This window comes from Vigna umbellata, chromosome 1 (genome assembly GCF_029865625.1).
Source record: "Vigna umbellata cultivar VRB3 chromosome 1, Vumbellata_1.0, whole genome shotgun sequence".
Lineage (NCBI taxonomy): Eukaryota > Viridiplantae > Streptophyta > Magnoliopsida > Fabales > Fabaceae > Vigna > Vigna umbellata.
The window spans coordinates 28,319,164-28,328,833 of record NC_142165.1 but is presented as its reverse complement, the minus strand read 5'-3'; the positions used below and the strand labels follow the sequence as shown (position 1 = coordinate 28,328,833).

Sequence of the window (9,670 nt, the reverse complement as noted above, 5' to 3'; positions counted from 1 at the left end):
TTCCTTGAGTATTCAAACTTGATTGAAAAAGTGGTGCCGCTTGAGATCTCATAATGGGTTGCCAAGGTGGCATTCTTTGTGATGATTCTCAAGATGGCACTTTCCATGGGTGCTTTCATTTGCGTGGTATTATTTTTCTAAACATCAATGTTCCAGTCCCAATTACATGTTGTGCACGAAACAGGAATTTCTTCAAATCGATTAATTGTGATTGGTTCCATTTGAGTTAGTATTGGACTTGAATGCAATACTGTAAATGTTATTTGCTATGACATTGTTGCATTTGTTGACTAAGTAAACTATTTGATTTGTTTTCCTTGGTTATCTGGTTTCTATCTCCTATAAAAATGGTCGTTGCACACTTTTTTATTTCCTTAGCATCACTGCGATTTAAAATACTATGAAATTGGTGATTAATTTCCAACATCAGATATATTTTTTAGAATAGGATAGTTATAAAAATTAAATTGAAATATATTTGTACCTTCAAAATACGTCATATGTCAATTTACAAATTGAGAAAAGTGACAGCAAAATAAAGGGCAGAGAAAAAAAAATGATGCCTCTGAGAAATTGCACTAATGTCACACTTTCTTACTATATGAAAGTTTTTAAAAGCCATAATCATCTACAGCGAACAATTACGACCAAATCAAATTATCCAGGACCAACCATTCACATTAATTCATTAGTCCCATCAACATTACACCTAATTTAAGTTATCTTATGTCCTCTTTAACACTCTCTGGTCAATATAATGATATGCTTTTATTTGGTTGACTATCAGAGTAAGTGAATTCAGAAAAGTCAGAGCTAATATTTTCATGTCTGTATGTTTCATTTTTATAAAATGAAGGCCTTGGAGGCAATTCAAGACCTTCAACCATCCCTTCAAGCATCTCTATTACCTTGTTCATTGAAGGCCGATCACTTGGATTTAACTGAATACACCAGAGTGCTACCAAGAACATCCTTTTAGCTAGAATATTTTCCTCTTCTGAAGCATCTTCTATATCAATATTTTTCTCTTCATGAAATTGATCATAAATCCAAAAGGGAAAGTAACTTTGACTTGAATGTTCTGCATGAGGATTTGAGTTCCTTCTCCTACTTGCCATTTCCATTAGAAGCATTCCAAAACTATACACATCAGCTTTATAAGATACTCCACCCATATTTTTGTAAAACAACTCTGGAGCCATATAACCCAATGTTCCTCTTGCTGCAGTCATATTGATAACACCATCATTTGCTGCATGTAGTTTTGCAAGTCCAAAATCTGAAACCTTTGGAGCAAAGTTGTCATCTAAAAGAATATTATGAGGCTTGATATCAAAATGCAAAATTTGAATATCACAACCTTGATGCAAATATGAAATCCCACCGGCTATTCCAAGAGATATTTCATATATTTTCTCATAACTTAAACGAGTATTTTCTTCTTTGGAGAAAATATATTTATCTAATGATCCATTTGACATAAATTCATAAACTAGAGCACGCTTTTTTCCATATAAACAGTATCCAAGAAGACGCACCACATTTACATGATGTATTGTTCCAATGGTAGCAACTTCATTCATGAAATCTTGTCCATTATCATTAGATTTGCTCAACATCTTTACTGCTACATCCAACCCACTTTGGAGTTTTCCTTTATATACAGCACCAAAGCCTCCTTGACCCAATTTCACTCTGAAACCTCCAGTCATTTTTTTTATTTCTTTGTACTCGTACCTAATGGGATTTAGATGGCTATCTAGCAAGAAATTTTCAATATTTTCGTATATTGAAGAATGTTTTCGTCGCCATTTGTAGATCAATAGGACAAGAATAAGTACCACTCCAAACAGATATCTGGCAGCCAAAAATATTGGTATAATTTGTCGTCCTATGAATATTCCTCCATAAAAATATTGCAGTCCAACAGGGTTGTCCAATTGTTTCGTACTGAATGTTATTCTGCTAGCTATTCCTACAAAGATATTGGAACATGCTTGGGTTGGATTCATAACTTCGCTCAAGAACATAAACTAAGGAAAATTGTTGTATGCTGACAATTCAGTTTCTAGGAAACACAGAAAAGAATCTTACCAAAAATAACGCCTCTAAGATAAGCTGCAAAATAAAAAATATAAAATATAAAATCGTTCCGAAAGTGGCACAGGTAAAAGATAAATAAAAGAATAAAAGATAGTGTAAATTCAAAAGTAGCAAACGAAAGAGCTGAGTATTTGACTTTAGAAAAATAAATAAAAGAACTGTAGGATGCAGAGTTTGTGAGTGTATTGGAAAAGAGAGAAAAGAGAAAAATGAAGTATAGTTCATATATTCCAATCTTGTTACTGATTACAAAGATGAGCTTGAATATATAGGCATGTTCAAGCATTATAAAAGAAACGAACAAACAACAGAAAAACAAAATCCGTTTATACATGAGCAAAACTGAAGAAGAGATATACTATCTCTATCCGAGTTACATAATGTTTCTCGTCATATCCAAAATGAAACAGTAAAAAGGTTTGAAAGTAGCATGCAGAGTATGTTTAAGTAAATTTTTCATCATTAAAAGAATTAAGAAAAGAAATATAGAAAAAAATTCAGCAAATTAAAAATAATTTACCAATAAAATTAAAACCATCTTTTAAAGGTATAAGTGAGATTTTACTAATTAAATTAAATTAATTTGAGTTTATGAAAAAACTTAATTTCATTTTTTCTTATCTTTCTCTTAAAACCTACTTACAAAATTATCTAAACATATCCTTATATAATTGGCCAAAATCTCCTAACCACTACTGACCAGGTAAACTTTATATATATATATATAAACTACAAAGACCTAAATATTATTTATATAAAATTTGAATGGCTAAAGTTTGACATCCAGAATTACTTTTTCATTGACGAATACTCTAATAAATAGTTTCTAACTAAGAATATTAAAAAATAGAAATATGAAAAAGAATAAAGACGGAAATAATTACTTACCTCGAATATAGCCAAAAATCTGGTGCCAAGGTTCTGAAACACGGGAAAACGATAGAGTTGTTAATATGAAATTTTGAAAATTAACGAACAAACTTATATGAAGAAACAATTAATCGCCTATTTGTCTAAGCAGAAATGACAATTCTTAGGAAATTGACGTCATAATATTTAAAGATGCACTTGATTAAGGATAGTCCAATATTTAGAAAATCGTAAAATCAAATATTTAAAAAATAGCTGTTTTTTTTTAAATTACATTTTAAAAAAAAATATTTAAAAAATATAAAAATTATATTTTAAATTCTACATTCTCGAATAAAAAAATTATGAGTGCAAGTTGAATTGATAAAGGTGAAGAAAGAAATGGCCTTTGTTTTGTGGATAAACTATTTACATTACCATATAAGTTCATAGTCACCCGTCAACCCACTACATCACCCAACACTATCCAACTAAAAAAATGAATTTGCTGAATTAATAAAAAAAAAAGGATTTTAACCATTCCTTTTTAGAAAAAAAAAATCTGATCGCTAATTTTAAATGTTTATTAGCTTTTTATTAATTTGCTTAAAAGTTATATTTATTATAATTTTGAAATTGTTCTAAGTGTATATTCTTGAATTTATAACTTAAAATTAAAAAATAAATAAATAAAAGGAAATACACGTCATCAAGGGTGTAAAATCTCCATGATAACTTAATAATTTTTCTATAATATTCAATGAATAGTATAAGCACACGATATATCTATTAAAATAAAATAATAATAATAAGACAGAGAAAGTGGATGATACCGCATTTATCGGTGGTGTGGTAGGCGTAATGGCAGTAATGTTCCTCACACTGGACTTCTCCGTTGATAACCTTACAGTCCGTTCCCCTTCCACATCGATCCTCGCAAATCACCGGCAACCACGACAACCGAATTCCCTCTCTTATCACGCCACGGATCTCGTCGTAGCTCACATTCTCTTTCGGTGACCAGTCAACCACTGTAGCCACCATCAGATCGCACCCAACCTTGATGTCCTTCACACGAACCTCATACAAAGACGGTTCTAATACCGCGTACACGTGCCCACCTCTCCCACATTCACCTCTCTCCACCTTAACATATCGTGGATCGTCACTCACAGGATTCGCGCAGTTAAAGTACCCTATTCGGAGAGTATACCAGGGTTCCCAAGTGAACGGCTCCGATCCGAAATCATCTGGGCCAACCAGGCCCGTGGGCCTGAAATTACTGTCCGATAAGAAATTGCGAGGGATGAAGGAGCAATTAGCTTCTTCCTCCTGACCCGGGTCACTGACAACGACTTTGTATTGCTTATAGTCGATGTCTCGTACATGGTATTTCTCCGAGAACAAGGTTAAGAGTGTGACGTTGTTAACGCAATCTAACTCATACCTTGGGTCGCCGCATTGGCTTGGGTCACCTTTTAGGCGAAATGGGTAAGATATGTTGCGAATTTGGCCGCATGATGAAGGAGGACATGGTGGCCGTCGCTTAGCGATGCAGTAATCTGGTTGGAATAGAAGAATAATTGAAGCCAATATTGACACCAGAGTGCGTGCAGAACAAGAACACCTATTCGAGCCTTCATTTTCCATCCTTCAAAAGTTGATGATGAAAACCGCTTGCTTCTTGCTCTAATTATTGCCTTTTATTTTGAATTAAAAAGTGCCCCTCCCTTCATCCACTTTTCCCTTTCACACTTCGTTTCGCTCTTTCCCATGCCATGTTTTCCAAAACAAACTTCTAAATTACTACAACTATGAAAACGTATTGTATTAGCTATGAAACTATGTGTTTTTGGTCAGATTTTTTCAGGTCAAAAGTTTAATTAGGATACAATTTAATTAGGAGTTATTGATTTATAAAAAATAAATTTTAAAGAGTACAAAATTTTAAAAACTATATCACTTTTTCAAGTTAAACAAAAAAATTAGATTTGTTAATGGCTTTTTTTGAAGGATTATATTAGAAAACTATAATTATATGTTTCTAAAAATATATTATATGAAAAGATATTGATTAAGTTAAATATTTACTTTTTAAGACAATTTCACGACTTGTGTTTATCTTTTCATGGGGTTGACGTAAATCATGCTAATTGGATACCGTGTTAACAAATTTTCAGAGTACAACAATCTTGACTACGGGACCCGTGCCTCCAGCACAGTCACACAGCAGAGGATTAGACCAGATACATTATATAGGAAAAAACATATAAACAATGGCAGTGTTTGATATGAAATATTAAATAAATTGTATACTATTAACACGAAACTCTGAGTATGATTAAAAAAAATAATATTTAGGGTTTTATGTAAGGGTTCTTCATATTGAGTGACAAGGAATAAGGGATGCCCACAACCCCATTTGTTCTTTTTTATCCAACTAGTGCACTATCCAATTTTGTTACCGATGATATTACATGTTTGGAGCAGCTCTTTTATAATGACTTTCAGAAAATAAATAAATATTTTTTTAAGAGTTAAAATTAGTTGTGTAAATTAAAAATAAAACTTAATTTGGATAAATTATTGTTACTATGGGCTCATAGCCGACCGAACGGTAAAAGTGCAGAAGAGTCGTCCGACCGATGATAACTCTCAGGTCAATGAACCGATCGGTAAAATCAGTCCGACTGATGATACCTCTCAGGTCAATGAACCGATCAATAAAATCAGCCCGACCGATGATACCTTTCAGGTCAGTAAACCGATCGGTGAAATCAGTCGTTAAGATAATTAATAGTAATAACTGTCGGGGAGTTAATGAAAATAATTGTCATTTATTGACAATTAATATTGTCATTCATTGGTGGTTAATGAGTCAGACTTAATGGTAAGCTCATTATAATTTATAAATATTAGTCTGGCAAAGGGTACAGGGATCTCATAACAAAATCTTGATTACAAGATTATTACGCGAAGTCACTGACTTGAGCGTCGGAGTGTCTTTTGCAGGCACCCTCCCCTGTGACTTGGACAAGGAGAAGAGAGAAGACAGCACAACTGGACATCAGAGCAGACAACCTTGAATGTTTTGGATTAGGGTTCTAAATCCTGCTGAAACATTTTGACACCCACCATGGAACCGAACGACATTTCCATGAAACCACGAGAAACCAGACGCGCCCTCGGTCTCGAGGATCAACACTAGAAAATTTGGTTATAAGATGAGCACTTGTCAAATTCCACCAACGAGATACGTGTCAGAGGTCCCCTAAGTTTTTGCAGGGAAGCCCTTGAAAAGATAAGCACTTTCTTCTCAAATTATGAATAAGATTTTCGTTATAAAAATATATTATAAAATATTGAATATTGAAAAGATAACCACTTTCATGATACATTCATCTCTGAATAAAAAGAAATTACTTTTCGTCCCATGACGTGGCTTCTGTGTGGAGGTTAAACATGTTGATTAATTAAAAATATCATGGTTGATTTTATTTCTTAATTCGTTTTACGACAATATGTGATTTTCTATGAAAGGTTTTACAACAAGAATAAAAGACTATAAAAATAACTTCTAAATATATGTCTTTTTAATTAAGAAACTTTCAGGAAAGGTCATAATGATAAAGAAAAGAACTATTTCTTCTTTCAAGCATTTATTGAGAGATGACAATTTTTGGTTTCAAGCATTAACATATAGCATAGTTTGGTTCATAATCCAATACCATTAGAAATGCCATAATTTCTTCATGATCAACAATTGCGACAATTAGCCGACCAACCTGTCTCGAATGGTTTTGGTTATACAAGTTCTCTTTTCTTATTTATCAGTTAATTCTGAAGATAATAATATATAATATTTTGAAGAAATAGAATTTTTGGAAAAATATGGAAATTTGTTACTTCCATGTAAGAATGTATCATCATTTTACTGACTCGCCATTTGGAAAGTCCCTTCAGTGCAAACACTGGCCAAGCATTTATGGCTTTTATAGGACCACCGTATCCAACAAACGTCTTTCGAGGAAGCGTAGGGTAATGAGAAAATTCACCAGGAGCACGACATTGTAAGCATCAACGGCGACCTCGCCATCGGCCACGTCCGCTACTCTATCGTCGGACAGTCTGTACCCAAGCACCTAACCTTTCATCACTGATGTCAGATTCCGTTCCGTTGGGGTTGCGCATAGCGGTAACCTTGTCAAACGATCGCACCGTTCGGATACAAAATACAAAACACAACTCTTTTGGGTGAGACTTACCATCACCATGGCAGCCATTGATGCCACCGCTAGCACCCCTCTCAATAGCAGGGTCGTGAGCCGGTACTCCACGCGTTTCGCGCCTCTTGCTGACAGATTCGTTCGTCCCGTCGTTGATGCCGCCTTAGTCACGAAGGATGCTCTCAAGGGCAGAGAGAGAATTCCCAATTTCAAGAAACCCTCCGCCATGAATACACAGGAAACCCCAAATAGGATCAAGAACACAATAGCAATTCTTCACCGAGAAATTCCCCAAATCGGAAACCATCTGTTAAATCCCCTGGTTACAAAAATGAATCACAAAAATAAGAAAACTTCAGATGCAACAATCATCAAAGTCGTCCTCTTCATGGTTTGACCCGTGTGAAACGCGAAAAGCAGGGAAACCCAGGGTTTCATTCTTCATAATACGCGGCAGCCATTTTCCTTCGACGAGACCAGCCCGCCGTTGGCGATGACAGCTGCGCCGTTCGGTCTGGTCACCAACACCCGCGATAGCAGTCGCACCGTTCGGACCAACCTCCGCATCATTTGCAACACTCGCGGCATTCCCCAAGCCAAAGGCCGTCGGGCAGCGCCTCACGATTATGCAACTGCTAAAGTCGGTTCAAGTCACATGATTTATTATCGGGCAACATGAGAGATAGAATCGAAAAAGTTCTCCGGATACACCATGTAAATTCAAATTTAAGTTTCGACTCGGATACACAGCGGTGATCAAATGGACGTTTTTATTTAAATATAAATTATATTTTCATTATATCTTGCAGGTCACAAGATTCTAAGACTCTAAAGCAGTCACATTTCGACCGACCGGTCACCTCTATATTCTTGATATTATCTTGCAGGTCACAAGACTCTAAAGAAGTTACATCAAGACTGAACAGTCTCACCCGCTCGGTCGTCCGGCCTCAACATTTTCGATCGAGCGGTCACGTCCGGCCTCCACATTTTCGATCGAGCGGTCACGTCCGGCCTCAACATTCTTGACCGAACGGTCACGTCCGGCCTCAACATTTTTGACCGAGCGGTCACGTCCGACCTCCACATTTTTGACCGAGCGGTCACGTCCGGTCTCAACTCAAACTAAATTCAGCTACATATTTCTGACCGTTCGAAATTTGTGTGTTGTTTTTTTTTCTTCGATGCAGATGACAAGACTATATACAAACTACTTGGCCAACCTTGAGCAAACCGATCGGCACAGAACATTTTTCAACTCGGTGAGGCAGTCTCTTCGTGAGCTCTCACCTTGGTCTTAGGGCACGCTTCTAGAGAGCTCCTAAGATCTAAACCGAGCGGGTGAGGCAGATTTCTTTCGTGAACTCTCACCTTGGTCTTAGGGCACGCTTCTAGAGAGCTCCTAAGACCTAAACCAAGTAGGTGAGGCAGATTTCTTTCGTGAACTCTCACCTTGGTCTTAGGGCACGCTTCTAGAGAGCTCCTAAGACCTAAACCGAGCGGGTGAGGCAGATTTCTTTCGTGAACTCTCACCTTGGTCTTAGGGCACGCTTCTAGAGAGCTCCTAAGACCTAAACTGAGCGGGTGAGGCAGATTTCTTTCGTGAACTCTCACCTTGGTCTTAGGGCACGCTTCTAGAGAGCTCCTAAGACATAAATCAAGCGGCAAAGCAAGCTCTTTCGTGAACTCTCGCCTTGGTCTGAGAACATTTCAAGGGAACTCATGCTAGTGTGAATTGAAACTCAGGTAAAAATCCTCTACCGATTGATATAACTTTATAAACCCAACGCAACATCAAAATTTTTGCTAGGGCTTGGGAGGCTTATGTTACTATGGGCTCATAGCCTACCGAACGGTAAAAGTGCAGAAGAGTCGTCCGACCGATGATAACTCTCAGGTCAATGAACCGATCGGTAAAATCAGTCCGACTGATGATACCTCTTAGGTCAATGAACCGATCGATAAAATCAGCCCGACCGATGATACCTCTCAGGTTAGTAAACCGATCGGTTAAATCAACCGTTAAGGTAATTAATAGTAATAACTGTCGGGGAGTTAATGAAAATAATTGGCATTTATTGACAATTAATATTGTCATTCATTGGTGGTTAATGAGTCAAACCTAATGGTAAACTCATTATAATTTATAAATATTAGTCTGGCAAAGGGTACAGGGAACTTTTAACTTGAACTGAGACTTAGAGCTCTCATAACAAAATCTTAATTACAAGATTATTACGCGAAGTCACTGACTTGAGCGTCGGAGTGTCTTTTGCAGGCACCCTCCCCGCGACAAGGAGAAGAGAGAAGACAGCACAACTGGACATCGGAGCAGACAACCTTGAATGTTTTGGATTAGGGTTCTAAATCCTGCTGAAACAATTATAAATTTAGCTTATAACAGTATATGCATTCATTATGATTTTATAGCTTTTTACGGATAAATTTGTTGAACTGACATGTACTAGAAGATAACTTAAACATTTTGTTGG

At 36.3% G+C, this 9,670-nt stretch overlaps 1 protein-coding gene across 1 annotated transcript; it reads right to left on the bottom strand.

The window, feature by feature from the left end:
* Window positions 1-493: 493 nt before the first annotated feature.
* Window positions 494-4,761, bottom strand: LOC148205065 (LEAF RUST 10 DISEASE-RESISTANCE LOCUS RECEPTOR-LIKE PROTEIN KINASE-like 2.4). The gene is made up of 4 exons (XM_088102559.1): window positions 3,786-4,761; window positions 2,992-3,024; window positions 2,095-2,118; window positions 494-1,975 (listed from the first exon to the last, which is right to left on the bottom strand). Exons 1-4 carry the CDS (start codon window positions 4,600-4,602, stop codon window positions 750-752), a joined length of 2,100 nt encoding a protein of 699 aa, XP_087958685.1. The 5' UTR covers window positions 4,603-4,761; the 3' UTR covers window positions 494-749.
* Window positions 4,762-9,670: the final 4,909 nt, after the last annotated feature.

Coding starts and splice junctions, on each gene's coding strand:
- LOC148205065 (XM_088102559.1), bottom strand. CDS start 4,602: ATGGAAAATGAAGGCTCGAATAGGTGTTCTTGTTCTGCACGCACTCTG. Junction 3,025..3,785: donor CCACACCACCGATAAATGCG/GTATCATCCACT, acceptor CCCGTGTTTCAG/AACCTTGGCACCAGATTTTT. Junction 1,976..2,094: donor TCTTAGAGGCGTTATTTTTG/GTAAGATTCTTT, acceptor ATATCTTTGTAG/GAATAGCTAGCAGAATAACA.